We start from the raw sequence: 15,925 nt of genomic DNA, 5'->3' as shown, positions 1-15,925 counted from the left end.
TCCTCGGCTTTGCAGCAGGAGCACTGGATGAAGAGCACTGGGGAAAGCACTTTGCAGACTGCGCTGGCAAGCACCAGTCGCCCATTGACATCCAGAAGAGGAAAGTGAAGTACAATCCACAGTTGATGCAGCTAGAGCTGAGTGGTTACGACGGACCCTTGCAAGGGAACTTCACAATGACCAACAATGGACACTCAGGTAAGCAGTAGGGTCTTGTGAAATGACCTTCCCTGCCCCAAAGGCTACATATAGCAGGCATGTGCCACGTATTAGCTGGCTGATAGCAGCATTGACTCCTGCCAGTGAGGGGAGATAGTCTCTTTCTCTCTCCTTGCTGAGCGGATACTTTGAGAGAGTTATTCAGTGCACTTGTGTGCAGGAAAACTATTGAGATGTGGGGAATATTTTTAGCAGACAGAAATCCTGTTGTCAAACAAAGGTCATTTTTCAAGCTCCCCTGTCCTGATCTCTCTCATTTCAGTTTCCCACTTTGTCATCTATTTAATTCTAGTCTCCTAATTTTGCTGATTGTATTAAATTGCTGGCAAAGCCTGTCAGCAACACTCATACAGTCAATAGAAAGTAGAGTTTGTTTGCATTTCTCTAGGAGACATGGTGGGGGACAAGAGTGATAAAAGGCAGATTCAGCATTATACACTGGCATTTTCTTCCTGTGTGTGAGTACACCCTCAGGATGGTACTAGAACTACAAAACCTTGCACTTGGGGCCAGCTTCTCCCTGGCTTTGCACAGCCTCATCCTTTGTTCGTCTGCTAGGAAAATAGACTTCTCCACTCACATCAATGGAAGGGTAACTGTGGGGGAGGGGTGACTGATTTGCAACCTCCCTGCACAGATATAAATGACACAAGGTAACAAGGTGGAAGAGGGGAAAAAAAAAAATCAGACCACCTGTTTTCAAAGCCACTTATAAAAATCCTTAAATGAATCCACCCCACCCCTCTTTGAGGTAGGCCAGCATTATCAGCCCTGTCTTACAGGACGGAAACAGAAACTCTAAGGGGCTTGATATCAGTCAGAATTTAGGTGCTGGCCCATATACTTTTAGGTGCCAGGACCTTTGTGAGTTGCTTGAGACACCCTGGTAAGCCAGCCGGGTTAGCATTTGGGAGTTCCTGGCTCCTAGCCCTCTGCTCAGCCTACTGTAACGCCCTACCTAAATGAATAGTGATAGAGATGTAGCCGTGTTAGTCTGGTGTAGCTGAAACAAAATACAGGACTATGTAGTACTTTAAAGACTAACAAGATGGTTTATTAGATGATGAGCTTTCGTGGGCCAGACCCACTTCTCTGGCCCACAAAAGCTCATCATCTAATAAACCATCTTGTTAGTCTTTAAAGTGCTACATAGTCCTGTATTTTGTTTCTACCTAAATGATGCATCCCCAAGTAAAGAATTTCCTGGCATGGGTGGGGGAGGAGATTTCAGGCTTCCACCAAAGGAAGAGATGATTCCCTATCTTCTGTGGGGTGTCTTATCCCAGACTGATAGTCCTTCACTCCTCCATATGCACAGGGAGAAGGAAGAGATGCAGGGGAGGGACACAGGTGGTGAAACGTATTGTCTCCTGAAAGAGCCAGTGCTAATTGTCTCTCTCAGAATCCATAATGGTTAAGAAAGCCTGTTTGTCACACAGACACCCAACCATTTACTGGAGGCTTCTGGTGTCAGTGTTATCAGCTTCACTACCTGCACATTAAGTCCTGCAGCTTTTCTCTTTCAGGCCTCCCATCCCCATTTGTATTTTCCTACATTCTCAATAACATCAAAATACCGACTTGCCTGCCAAGACCATTTTAATAAGGAATGTGAGCTGAATCCCGGAGTCTTTATGCACAGCTGTATTGTAGGGCAGGTCTACACTATGGAACAATGTCGACATAAGATGTGCAACTCCAGCTACGTGAATAGCGTAGCTGGATTTGACAGACCTTAGGTCGAGTTACTGCCGGGTCTCCACTGCGGGGGGTGTCAACAAGAGAAACGCTCCCATCAACTTCCCTTATTATGCATCTTGTTCTGTCCTTAGGGGGACATAGGACCTGGGGCAACCCCCCAGTGCCCAAGATTCAGTGTCTGGGGCTACCCTCCCCACTGTAGGCCCTAACCCACGTCTGCTCCAGCCCTTCCAAGCCCCATCCCTGCCCTCTTGCCAAAACCCTGTCCCCCGGGCGACACGAACCAGAGGTTTACTGAGGGGGCCTGGCATGAAGTGGCAGCAAGGGTCAGCCATAACTCCCATACTTACCATGACAGGAGGAGCCAGAGCAGCCCAGCAGCCTGCTTTGCTCTGCCCTGCCACACTGCCCTCTCCCAGCCTGCTGCGCCCTGCTTCCCGCCACCATGATGAAGCCAACCTCAGCAGGCTGGGAGAGGGCAGAAGAGTGAAGCAGAACAGGCTGCTGGGCTGTTCCGGCTTCTGCCACTGAGATGAGTGCGGAAGGGGGGGTGACCCCTGCTGCCACCCTATCCCAGGCCCCCAGTAATTGCCTGGGCTGCCTTGGAACCCATCCAAAGGATGGTTGATGCAGCCACTGCAGGGCCCCCCAAAGCACAGGGCCTGGAGCCGTTGCCCCAAACCATCCTATGGAAAGGATGGCTCTGAGTACCAGGGTTGACAAGAGAGCAATTGGTAGTTGACTTATCAGGTCTTTACTAGACCCACTAAATCAACCCCTGGGGGACTGGTCACCGCAGTGTGAATCTTAAGTGTAGACCTGCTCATGGTCAAGCAGAATTTTGCTGCAGACTCTATGGGGAGTGGAAAAAACGCCTCATAGTGCTCTGAGGCAAGAGTCTCAAGCCAGGTCTACACTTAAAAAGTAGTCAGGGCAGCAACCTTGCTTAGAGGAGTGAAAAATGCATGGCCCTGAGCAATGCAGTTAACCCACTGTAACCATCCCTCTTCTCCCTACAATGGAAGAATTCTTCCACCCACCTAGCTACTGCCTCCAGGACTTTGTCTACATGTGACCCACTCTAGAATTTCACGTGTAGACAAGGCCACAGAGAGAGAGAGATTCTGTACACCTGAAGCTGATGGGAGTAGAGATGTTAAATGGGTATTTTGAAAAACTTCCCCTCTGTTCCAGTGCAAATAGTTTATATACCTGCCTACTATGCCAAAAAAAAAAAAAAAAAAAAAAAAGAAGCAATAGTTTTAGGTTGATGGAAAGAATTTGTGAACCTGGGTTGAATTAATGGACAAGTTTGGAGGCAGGGGGGAGTTTATAAAAGGTGAAATGTTTTGTTTGGATCCGTGGATTTCTCTAGGTTAGAAAACCCTCAGTAAAGATTGCAGCATTTGGTTCTTTGGTTTTTAAAGGACTGACTCTGAATGAGGCTGAACACAAGCATTGAGGGTGCTCAGAACCTACATGATTAAAGCTTACATTGGTGAAATTCCAAGCATCTCTGAACTTACTCTCAGAGCCCTGATCTACACTAGGACTTTATTTTGAAATAACCCCCCTGAAGTCGAATTTATAAGCAGAGTGTCCACACTACCAAGCCTATCATTTTGAAATAACAGGCTGCTTAATTAAAAACTATATTCCTGCTTTTCATCAGGAGTAACGCTAGTTCTGAAATAGTTATTTCAAAAGAAGTGTGGACCCTCCAGTGCCGCTATTTCGAAATAACTACTCCACAGAGTAATTCAAACTAATTACGTGCAGTGATTCCTGGGGCTCTAAGTCTGAGGCAGCGCATCTACATTAACAGAGCCTGTCTTAGACTAATTTCGAGGCTTCCCAATAGTGTGGACACGCTAGTTCGATTTTGTTAAATCAGGAGTTAAGTTGAATTTACTAACTTCGACAGTTTCCTAGTGTAGACGTGGCCAGAGAGAATGGTTCATTTCAGTTCCCACACTATTTCAAGTACTTTTCCTAAATCCTCTTAGCCTACTCCATTGAGGTATAAAGAACAATTTATTTAATGAAGGCTAAAGGTTAATCTCCATTACCTAAAAAACAACAAATAGTCCTGCAGTTCCTTAGAGACTAACAAAACATATCGATGGTATCACGAGCTTTTGTGGGCAAAACCCACTTCTTCAGATGACTGGAGTTATTAAAGTTCGAGTTTTTAAATAAATTGGGGTGCGTGGGGGGGGGGGGAGAAAAAAGGGGAAAGAAATAGTCAATTAGAGTGTCCATGCTACATAGTAATAGAGATGTCGCCGTGTTAGTCTGGTCTTGCTGAAATAAAAGACAGGACTATGCAGCACTTTAAAGACTAACAAGATGGTTTATTAGGTGATGAGCCAGACCCACTTCCTCAGATTGCTCCGGTATGCCTTGTGAAACGAGATTTACTGGAGCGATTGACAAAGGCTTCCCTTGTCGACCGCATTGCGTCTAGATTGCCGTGCTGTGCCAGATCAGTTGATTGTTGGCACAGCGCGGCAGCCATTTTTATTTTAATGAAGCAGGGATTATTTAAATCCCCGCTTCATTGACTATGTCAAGTAAACTACTTTACGTGGCTCCGTCGACAGAGCTCTCCTGAACAGAGGCTATGCCACCAGGTGCTTCCCCCATCTGCCAGAGCAGGGCCATTGACTTCAGGGGAGCTGCTCTCCCCACTAGGCGTTGTGCCCTGTATTAAGTATTTGCTGCATCCATTTGTGTTATTTTCTCCCGCCTTGCAGTCCAGATTGATTTGCCACCCACCATGCGCATCACCAAAGGGCTCTCAAGCATCTACACTGCTGTCCAGATGCACCTGCACTGGGGTGGGCTGGACCTGGAGACCAGCGGCTCTGAACACACCATGGATGGAATGAGATACCTGGCTGAGGTACCCGTTTACAGGGAGACATGTCCTCAGAGAGGGAGGGGCTGCCTTCTTTCCACCCATCAAAAAAAAAAAAAAAAAAAAAAAAAAAAGGCAAGACAATCCCATGTTAAAAGAAAACCTCTGTTAGCACAAACAGCTCCCTGTGAATTGTTTTAAGCACAGAGGGCAGTCCGAGTTACATTGCTCTAGATTTACACCCAGCCGACTAAAGTCCAAGGCCTGATTCACCCCTGCCTTGGGTAGTCATTTCCCTTTGTGAGAGGTAAAATGTTACCACTGATGTGAACAGAAGAAAGATTCTGATATGGGTGCATTTTACACCCATCCTGTTCAGATGGCTGTAAAAGGTCCAAGGAGGTAGAAAATTAAGGGCCAACATTGCACAACTTAGGAGCAAAATTTGTTTGTGGCCAGGTTCCAATCCTGCATGCTATAGGCAATGAGGAGACTGAGGCAGAACCCTATAGTTTGCTGGGAACAGCTTTGAGTTTCATCAGGCTGATGGGTTGCTGCTATTGCCAAAGAAAAGGGGAGGAGGGTAATTAGAAGAACCTACTAGCAGGAAGGAAGAGAAAAATGAAAAAGCTCTGACATTCCACTAGCCAAGTCTCTTTCATGTCATTTAGAAATAAGACTCCAGCCCTTGACAGTCTAAGGTTCCCGGTCTGCTTTATCCACCCTTTTCCACATGGCTGCTCTTTGCTTACAGTGGCAGGCCAAAGTTCAGTATATGCATTGTGATGTGGAGGGGAATACAGTGCTACATTAATCTCCATCTTAGCTGCTTGCCTCAGGGCCCATTCTGTTACAGATCAGTTCACAGAAGGGAGCTGCTAGCAAAACACAGACCCTTCAAAAGCAACAAGCATGGGAAATGCTTTCCCTGCCAGATGCTTGCAGCTGCAGAGTTAGGAAAGGCCGTTTAATAGGAACTCAGGGATATTTTAATACGTTTTATTTTTCCTTCTAAGAGGTTTGATCCAGAACGCAATTAAAGGAAAAAGGAAAAAAATTCTTCTGGCAGCCAGTGGGGTTTGGATTGATCCATAACGTTTGTTTTCTCAAACTGCTCTTTAATGGCAGTCATTACAAAAGAAGGGGGAAAGGGGCAGAGATATTTTTCCTTCCTACTTTAAAAAAAAAGGAGGGAATCACGTTTACTAGTAATATTACTAACTCCTTTGGTCAGCCCTTTGCAAAGTGAAGATTTGCTGATGAACAAGGTCTATCTCTTCGGCACCTGTTCATGAGCACAGGTAACAAGCAAAGAAAGGTTTTCTTGCATTAAAGGTCAATAGCAGGACTCTAGCTGCAGCTAGTAGCTTTAAAGTAGAGGAAGAAAGTGGGTGTTGCATTAAAACCTAAAGGCCCAAAATGTGACAAGGGACACAGTGTGCTAGGTGCTGTACAAACACAGCAAGACTCAGTCCCTGCCCTGAAGCATTTGCATCCAAAAACAAAAAAGAAACAGAGATGAAGTAACTTGGTCAAGGTCACACAGCAGATCAGTGGCAGAGCCAGGAGTAGCCCCTATGTCCAACACCCTACCCTCTGTAGGCTACACTGCCACTCTAGTTACACCTGCACAATCCCAATCAAGCAGCCCTTCAGTAACACAGCTCTGTGAAAAACATTTAGGGCCAAATTCTGCCAACACTGGGCACCGATGTCAGCACAACTGCATGAGTGTCATTGAAGGAAGAATTTAACCCTGAAGTATTTTCCCATGTTGCTGAAGGCCTGTTTGACTTCATTCAAAACCATCGGTCCCCTGCCTTGGATTGACATTGTCTTGTTCCCCAACAGCTGCACGTTGTTCATTACAACTCGGGCAACTACTCCAGTTTTGAAGAAGCAAAAGACAAACGCAATGGGCTGGCAGTGCTTGCTTTCCTCTATGTGGTAAGTTGTTGCTCTGCAGGGAGAGGGAGCAGACTGGTGAGTTGGTGCAGGGCATTATAATTATTATTTGTACTGCAGTTGCATGTAGAGGACGGAATGGTGGTGTACTGTGTTGGACTCGTAGGGTGTGACTAAAACCTGGCTTGCAGGCAATGGGGCTCGGATCAGAGTCATTCTGGAAAGAACCAGCTTAAAACAAGGTGGGGTGAGTTGTGCCTCCTTGCCTTAGGAAGCAGCTTGTTTTCTCTCTCCCTTGTTGGGTGCTTGTGTTGTTCTGAATACGGCAGTGTAGTGAGACAGAAACATAAATACTCCCATCAGAAGGCTGTCTAATGCTGCGAATGCACCACTAACCAAGAACCGAGCGCTAGCGGGCGAGGCGCTGTACGGACACGGAAGAGACAGCCCCGACCTTCGCAGACTGAACATACAAGGGGAGACTGAGGCATAGAGAAGTGAGGAGACATGCCAAAGGTTACATAAGTTAGATAGGTCTCTTGACCTAGTCCAGGGCACTATCTTCTGAACCACAGTAATTTAGGAAAGCACTTGCTATACACTATATTCATTTTGCTTGCGGTAGGTTATTGGCTTTTCAAGGGTTGCCCATTGCAGAGTTCTGAGATGCCCTCAACTCATTCAGGGGCAGAAGACTGCTATTAGAGAACAATAGCAGGCCATGGTTTGGCCAGGAGGGCTTTTCTGAAAGATGGGGACGGATGTAAAGAGTTACCTTCCACAGGACAGGCCATGTTGTGCCTTCTGAATGCATTCTGGGTGGTTGTTATGACATATTTTGAGCTGGGGTAGGCTGTCAGCAAGGACAGGAGTCAGCTAGAGCTGCATTTCCTCAATCTGAGGGTCAGGATTCAAAATTGAGTTGCCAGAATGTTTCAAAGCAATTCATGGCAGCTCCTGTCCCACCGGGACAACAGGGCTGGCCTCACAGCTCCAGGCTCTGCAACCTCCGGGACCCTAGCATCAGCCAGGGTCAACCCAGTCGTCATGACGACGGGAGTCCGGGTAGGCCAAGTTGGAGTGAGTGGCACTGCAACCCCATGTGCCGGGTCACATCACCACTCACACACATTTGATGCAGTCAGGGAGATGAGGTCAAACCTGAGCAGCACTGCAACCCCAGTGCTTGCCACCCCCAGAGCTGAGACACAAGGCCAGCCACAGCAGTGTAGGATGAGGGCCAGACAGGACCCAATTGAAACCATCACTAAGGGCTCCACCCCCAGAATATTTACTGAATCACAGCACAAATGAGTCCTCAGCCCCAAAAGGCTGAGAATCACCTGGCTAGAGTCTCCAGTCACAGTGAAATCGCTCATCCGATCTTAGGGCAACATGAGCCTCACAGCAAAAAAACCACTAAATGCCACATTAGCAAGGGAAGTAAATCACTGTTAATCAGCTAACCGGTCCGATATTATGTTAACCTAACACTTAGCTAGTTAACTGACTCTGATCTTACTGCTCCAGCCCCCTAGCCCAGCACAGGGCAGCCCCTATCCACAGGAGGTCCTATAAGTTAACCTTTTGTAACTGCCAGCAGGCAGATTGGAACCTGGGACTTCCAGAGCTTAGTACAGGAGCCTCTACAGCTTGAACTATAAACTCAGCTGGCACTCAGACTAGGTTGTAGAGCAGTGGTCCCCAATCTTTTGGAGCTGCTGGACGCCCAGGGGTGGAGCTGTGCATGCGCTGGATGCCTGGGGGCGGCGACTCCATGCGCCGCGCGTCCAGGGGCGGGGTCGCCCATTCGCCACGCATCCGGGGGCAAACACCCCCATAGCCGCATGCCCGGGGCCGGCACCCCTCATAGCAGCGTGCCCGGGGCCGGCGCTCCCCATGCGCCGTGTGCCCGGGTGCAGGGCCGCCCATGCGCCGTGCGTCTGGGGCCGGCGCCCCCCATAGCTGCGCGTCCAGGCACGGGGCCGGCGACCCCCATAGCCGCGCGCCCGGGGCTGGCACCGCCATGCGCCGCGCACCCGGGAGCGGGGACGCCCATGCGCCCGGGGATGGCACCACGCATGCACTGCATGCCCGGGACCGGTACCATGCATGCACCACACGCCCGGGGAGGGCCAGCCCCGAGCACTTGGCAGGCACATGTAAATGCCCCGGCGGGTGCCCTGTCATTGGGGACCACTGTTGAAGAGCTCCCTTGTTCTTATTTCTTGCTGTAAGCGGTCTAAGTGCCACCACATGGGACAGTGAACCACACTAGGGCTGTGTCTAGACTGGCATGATTTTCCAGAAATGCTTTTAACGGAAAAGTTTTCCGTTAAAAGCATTTTCGGAACAGAGCATCTAGATTGGCATGGACGCTTTTCCGCAAAAGCACTTTTTGCGGAAAAGCGTCCGTGCCAATCTAGACGCGCTTTTCCGCAAAAAAGCCCCGATCGCCATTTTCGCAATCGGGGCTTTTTTGCGGAAAACAATCTGAGATGTCTACACTGGCCCTTTTGCGCAAGAAGCACTGGGAGCAGCATAGTATTTCCGCAAAAAGCACTGATTTCTTACAGTAGGAAGTCAGTGCTTTTGCAGAAATTCAAGTGGCCAGTGTAGACAACTGGCAGGTTTTTCTGGAAAAGCGGCTGATTTTCTGGAAAAACTGGCCAGTCTAGACACAGCCCAGGTGTGTGGGTTACACTTTTACATCCTTAAATTAGCACAGAGACAATGGAAGTTCTGCAGCATCCACCACACAAGGAACAGCAACTGGAATAGTCACAACAGAGTTCATCTGCCTGGTAACAGAAACAACATGCTCTGAGTCCTCGCAGAGACCCCACTTCATAATTGGAAATATTTCTAATTTAAGATTTCTGTGGGAGTTCAGCACATTTGAAAGGTTTTGGATTGAAATCTACTTAGGCACAGAACACACATGGCAGATTTCACACTCCACCCCCTATTCCATACTTTAAGGGCCTCTTTTCCCTGATCTGAGCAAACTCTTGTTAAGAATGAGAGACTTCAGTCTCTATGTCCATTCAGTCACTGGTTTCTCTGCTGAGAACACCCCCTCCAAAGCAACCCCTCATGGCAAGACATGGTGCCTGGAGGTGCGACCCTCCCCCCCTTCAGTTTCCCTGGATGTCCTAGGCACTTGCCCCAGTCCAAACTACCTCCATGCAGCCCACAAAAGTATAAATAAAATTTGTTAGTCTCGGAGCTAGAGATGTAAGCAAGTAGTCGACTACTCAATAAGCCTGCTACTCACACTTCCCCTTTCCCCCTCTGATACAGAAGCAGCAAAGGGGGAGGGAAGAAGGAGCCAATTCCACCCCCAGCACCATCTCTGTGGTGCCCCCTGCTCTGCCCCGGGGTACTGCGCAGCGGTGTGTGGGGCAGGGGCTTGCTGTGAGCAGAGGCTGTTCCACATCCTGCAGACAGGGGCTGCTGGATCCGGCATGAGCCACCGCTGAGCAAGCCTGGCTTTTTGTTTCCCATTGCCCACGTTCAGGGCTGCCAGATTTTCCTGGTTTCTGCCCATGTAATTTTTTTTCTACTAGTATTACAAAAGTGATCTGCACATGAAGCAAAGGCATGTGAACTGAGGTGGGTGCTGATTGCATGCAACATCAGCTGTGAGAGTGTGCACTCCCTCTGCCTCCAATCAAAGCACTGCTATGGTTCCATCTGCACTCCCTGCAAATTCTAGGTACACACACATGTGCAACAAGCAAAAGTCCCCTATCCTGGGAAACCCTCTTGGTTATAACAATCTTGAAGCCCACTGAGATGAAGGCCGGCCACTCACTAGCCTAGGTTGCCCATCAGCGACCTAAAGCAAAACTCCTATTCTGGGGTATAGTTTTTTTAAATCTTCCCACAATTTCTGGTGGCCTTCCAGGCCCAAACCCTTCTGTTTTCGAGGGGACTATACAGGCCCCCTTCCAGTTCTCACGCTATGCTTCTCTCCAACCCTTTTAAAAGTTTTCCTCCAGTTTCACCCAGGCTGGGCAATAGACTTTCGATATACAAAACTCAAAACAAAACCAGCCCTCTCTCAAAGGGGACTCTGCTGGGGGGGCGTAATCCAGCCTCCCCCCAGCCAGTTGGCAAGGACTTGTCCCTGGCTTCTTAAAAAACCTTGTAATAACCTTCACAATCCTCTAACTTGGCACCTAATGTCTCTTTGCCCATGCCCCCACCCTGCCTTATCCACATGCCTGCCTGATTGGTGAGTCATGCCAGTCACATTACCTTCATTTTCCCCACCTGGTTGTCTTACAGGTGGTGCTAATTTCCTTAGCAGGCAAGTCAACCTCTGAGGTGGCCAGTTATTGGCAGCGGTTTGTGTGCTAGAGAAATACTTGTCCACTGGAACTGAGCAGAGACCCAGTAAATTCAACACACACTGGCTACCAAACAACCCCTAAATGGCCAATGTGAATGAATCTGAAGCAGCCATCTTAAAAGGGGAAGGCCTCATTAAACTATCACCAATCCCTAGTGCCATCCAGCCCCCTTGTTAATTTGCCCCACCCCATTGTAAGTTTTTCCTTTTATTGCCGCCACTCTTTGCTGCGGGAAGTAAAACTTGCCTGTGGACAATGCTGAGGCTCCGCTTTCCGTTGTCATTGGAGTGGTCCTCATCCCAGCGGAGATTATTTTTCCAGGCTCCTGTGGCCAGCGGCTCCCTTCTGCCAAGTACATGGGCTCCGCACTGCAGGCAGCTCCTCCTAGTACAAAGAGCCAGATACCAAGATCAGAGCTGTTTAAGGAAGGGCCTCCTAGCCCAGGAGCAGGGAGGAAGCTGAGCTGACACCCCTACCCCTCTACCCACACTTGCACAGACTAATCTGGACAACCTTGCACATGAGTCCTGGCCCCTGGGGGAAGCTGCAAGGTGGCAGATGTTAGCAGATAAAGCAAGGGCCCCCTAGGCACATGGATGTGAGTGAGGGTAGGAACAGCAGCAGTAAGGCAAACAACGGAAGTAGCAGAGCTGGATGGATGATGGAAAAATAATAATAGGGAGGAGGGATGCTCAGTTAGGGGCTGGGGGCGGGATACAGGAAAGCTGGGCTCAACTCCTAGGTTGGCTCTGTCACCAACTGCCTGTGCAACCCTGTGCAAGTCACTTAGCCTCAGATCCTTAATGGTATTTAGGCTCCTAGCTTCCATTGAAATCAACTGCCTGGGCCTCAGTCTTCCCATCCATCAGTCCCCCATCCCTATCCCAGCATAGGGAGCACCAGGACTAATAACATTCCCTTTCTCCCGCCTGTTCTCTCTCATTTGTTTAGAAGTTCTTTGTGTCAGGGAGAGTCTCCTGCTAGATGTATGGAGAGGGAGAGTCGGGGATGTCAGGGAGAGTCTCCTCCTAGCATGATGGGGAGCCCCTCTAAATTGAAAGAAAATTACAGGAGGCCCCCCAAGATGCGACCGCCTGAGTTCTGACCCCCCACACTTACAACCATTTTTGTAAGTGGGGAAGGGGCCGGAACCCCCCGACTTACGTCCTTGGCCCGCATTTACGATGGCACATGGTGCTTACTGTAAATGCAGGTTCGAGTTACGACACCCCCGACCTGTGATGCTTCCTCCGGAACCAATCGCGTCACAAGTCGGGGGCCTCCTGTATAATAGAACAATTATTCGATGGGGGGCAGGGAAACCTCAGTTTGCCCTGGTCTGCTCTAGGGAGTTAGTTTGAAATAACAAGTGAAGCGTCCACACTATCAAGCCCGTTATTTCGAAATAACAGGCTGGTTATTTCAAAATACCTACTCCTCCTTTCCACGAGGAATAACGCTTATTTCGAAATAGCGGCAGTGTGGACACTCCACTGCGGCTATTTCAAGATAACTACTCCCCAAGTCATTGAAAGTAATTACTCCCCAGTGCTTCCTGGTGCTCTAAATCAAAGTAGCGCATCCACATTAAGGGTGTCTACAGAGCAAAGTTATTTTGGAATAATGGACCAAAATAAAACTCATTCTATGAAGAATTACGCCTAATCCGAAATAACTATTTCAAAATAAGGTATGTGTAGACGTTCCATTGCAGCTATTTGAAAATAGCTCCGTACCAGGGCCATTCTAAGTTATTTCTCCTGGGGCTCTAAATTGAAATAGCACATCTGCATTAGGGAAGCCTGCCTCAGACTAATTTTGAGGTTTCCCAGCAGTGTAGACATGCCATTTCGAAATAAGATGTTTCGGAATAACTTTTCCAGAATAGCTTATTCCGAAATAACTGTACAGTGTAGACATAGCCTAAGGGAGCCTGCCTCAGTCTAATTTTGAGGCTTCCCTGTAGTGTGGACATGCTATTTCAAAATAGTTATTTCAGGAGTTAGTATGCGGAAATAATTTCCTAGTGTAGACATGACCCTAGTGGCCAATTAGTCCAGAGTGCAGTGACTGGCTTGAGGCCATGGAATTGTCTGGGTGTCACTGTGTTTGCTATTTGCTATCTGATATTACTAACTGGACTCGGAAGTCTGGCTCTCGGCTGGGAGAGTTTCTCCCTCCCCTCTCTTTGCTGGCTGCGGAAGCATGCCTCAGCTCCCACCACCAGAGCATTGTTCATCTGCTCCAGGTTGCAGCTGTTTCACAGAGTTTCAAAGGCTCTAGTGCTGCTGTGTGTTTACAAAAAGCTGCTGACAGGGATCTGCAGTCCTAGCGAGAGAGGATTTGACATGGCCACCGGGAACCTGTTGTGGTGCAAGAGGAATAACCTTGCTCTGCTTCAGAGCTCCTGCTCACAAGAAGCTTCCAGGCACTGACATCTCCCTTTCTTCCTCTTGCTTCACAGTTCAGGAGAGGCATTGATCAGAGGCTGGGGGGAAAGGGTGGATCAAGATTCCTGGAGTCTCTTCCCAGCTGGGGAGGGAAAAGGGGAGCAGTGCCTAGTGATTAGAGCAGCCAGGACTGAGTCTGGATTCCTGGGTTCTGTTTATAGAGTTGGGAGGACAATGTGGTCTAGTCTAGTGTTTAGAGCAGTGGGACAGGGTTGGGGCAGGGCCTGTGAGTTTCACTTCCAGCTCATGCACTGAGCTCGGGTGAGTTATGTAGGGTCAAAAAGGGTATAGGACCTTAGGCACAGATTTTCCAGATGCAGTTGCTTAGCAATGGGAATCTAACTCACTCCTTACAGAGGCAATTTTTGAGTCATAACTGGCTTGCCAGCAGTGCTGAAAGCACCCACAAATCTTATGAAAGTCACTGGTACCTGACAATCTAGCTAGTTATTTAGATGCTTAGATACTAACTTAGGTGCCCAACCTCATATTCCCAACATTTGACAGTGTCACCGTTAGCATCTCTGTGCCTCAGTTTCCCCCACCTAACATATCAGAGACAACTAGGATGCTTGTGTTAATGTAAGAGGACATACAGGAGGAGGCCTGCACCTCTAACCCCCTAGCACACTTGTGCTATTCAGTGCAGGCTTCCACCTTCAGGATCCATAACTACAAGTGTGGTTATAGCTCATACAAAAAATCCAATTCCTTAAGCAATCTTGCTATAGTATTTGGCTTCAGGAGCTCCTGCCTCGGTGACTCTCACAAGATGAACTGACCTACCGCTGGTTCTGGGTTGACTTTTATACATTTGATTCATCAAGCCCTGTTCTCTTTCTAGGATGGGAATTTTGAGAACACCTACTACAGTGACTTCATCTCCAAACTGGCCAAAATCAGGTTTGCAGGTAAGTCCCTCACACTCCTTCATTCTTGTCATCCAAAAAACCAGTACTTGTAAGAACTGGGTAGGGCAGGCCCTAGCGGGAGACAGCATAAGGGATTGAGGGCAGGGCAGGCTGGCTGAACAGGAATATCTGTAAAAACAACAAGTAGTCCTGTGGCACCTTAGGGCATGTCTACATTAGGAAATTATTTTGAAATAAATCCTGACATAATAATTTTGAAATAGCGTGTTCACACTACAGGGAAGCCTCAAAATTAATCCCTTAAGGCAGGCTCCCTTATGGTGTGTCTACACTGCACAGTTATTTTGGGATACCAGAGGTATCCTGAAATAGCTACTCCATGTCTATACAAGCTGCCTGTTATTGCAAAATATTTTTTGAAATAACGGGCGTGCTATTTTGGCATCCCAGTAACCCTCATTCCATGAGAGTTAAGGAATATCTCAAAATAGCCCGTTATTTCAAAATTTGACACTGTGTAGATGAACCAAATTTCAAAACAGATTCGGAATAAGATACCCAATTTGCATAGCACAAATTATTTCGAGTTTAGGGTGCTGTGTAGATGCAGCCTTCATGTGGATGCACGAACTTGACTTAGCGCCCCAGGAAGCACTGCAGAGCAATTACTTTGATTGACTCTGGGGAGTAAATATTTCGAAACAGCAGCTCTGGAGCATCTAAACTTTTGCTATTTTGAAATAATTATTTCAAAATAATGGTTATTCCTTGTGGAAAGCAGGAGTTATTATTTTGCAATAACCAGCCCCTTATTTTGAAATAACAGGCTTGGTAGTGTGGCCACTTTGCTTGTTATTTTGAAATAAGGGGCATTGTTTCAAAATAACTCCGTAGTATAGACCAGGGTTCAGAGTAAGGATGTTAAGAGGTGGGTAAGTGGCTAATTGTGTAGTTGATACAATTTGTATTGACTGCATGATTAGTCGATAAGGAAAGGTGGTCTGTCCTGGCTCATGCCAGGTCCAGGAGCTACTCCTGCTGTGGATCTGCAGTTTAAATGTAGTAGGAGCTGGGCGTGCAGGCAGCTTGGCTCCTATATTTACTGCAGAGTGGCAGCGAGGGTAGGTCCCAGATCTGGCATGAATCAGGACTGAGCAAGCCGGGCTCAGTCCCAGCTCACACCTGCTCTGGGACTGCTGCTGCTCTGCATTATAAATGTTGTAAGAACCACCCGACTATTGCTACATTTAAAATGCAGAGTTGAAGCAGAGGTAGCTGCCCGCATGAGCTGGGACTGAGCCTGCTTGCTCATTCGCCGCTCACGCCAGGTCCAGCAGCCCCGTCTGTAGGATGTGGAACAGCCTCTGCCCACAGCAAGCCTAGACCCCCCCAGTGGGCAGAGGCTGCTTCACAGCAACCTCCCCTGCCTCCACCCCCGACCTTTGCAGCACCATGGGGCAGAGCAAGTGGCACCACAGCGACAGTGCTGGAGGGGGAACTGGCTCTTTCCTCCCACCCCCCTTGCTGCCTCTGTGTGTGTGTGAGAGAGAGAGAGAGAGT

At 48.3% G+C, this 15,925-nt stretch overlaps 1 protein-coding gene across 1 annotated transcript in view; it reads left to right on the top strand.

Annotated features, from left to right (window-relative positions):
- The window catches only part of CA6 (carbonic anhydrase 6), a 48,739-nt gene that overhangs the window by 17,418 nt on the left and 15,396 nt on the right, over nucleotides 1-15,925 (top strand). Inside the window, exons 3-6 of the mRNA XM_006127096.4 lie at nucleotides 16-198; nucleotides 4,677-4,825; nucleotides 6,632-6,727; nucleotides 14,338-14,404. Of these exons, the coding sequence (XP_006127158.1) occupies nucleotides 16-198; nucleotides 4,677-4,825; nucleotides 6,632-6,727; nucleotides 14,338-14,404 (495 nt within the window). The remainder of the gene's footprint in view (nucleotides 1-15; nucleotides 199-4,676; nucleotides 4,826-6,631; nucleotides 6,728-14,337; nucleotides 14,405-15,925) is intronic.

Source organism: Pelodiscus sinensis, chromosome 23 (genome assembly GCF_049634645.1).
Source record: "Pelodiscus sinensis isolate JC-2024 chromosome 23, ASM4963464v1, whole genome shotgun sequence".
Lineage (NCBI taxonomy): Eukaryota > Metazoa > Chordata > Testudines > Trionychidae > Pelodiscus > Pelodiscus sinensis.
Note: the sequence above shows the minus strand (reverse complement) of the source record. Positions and strands in the feature narration are given on the sequence as shown.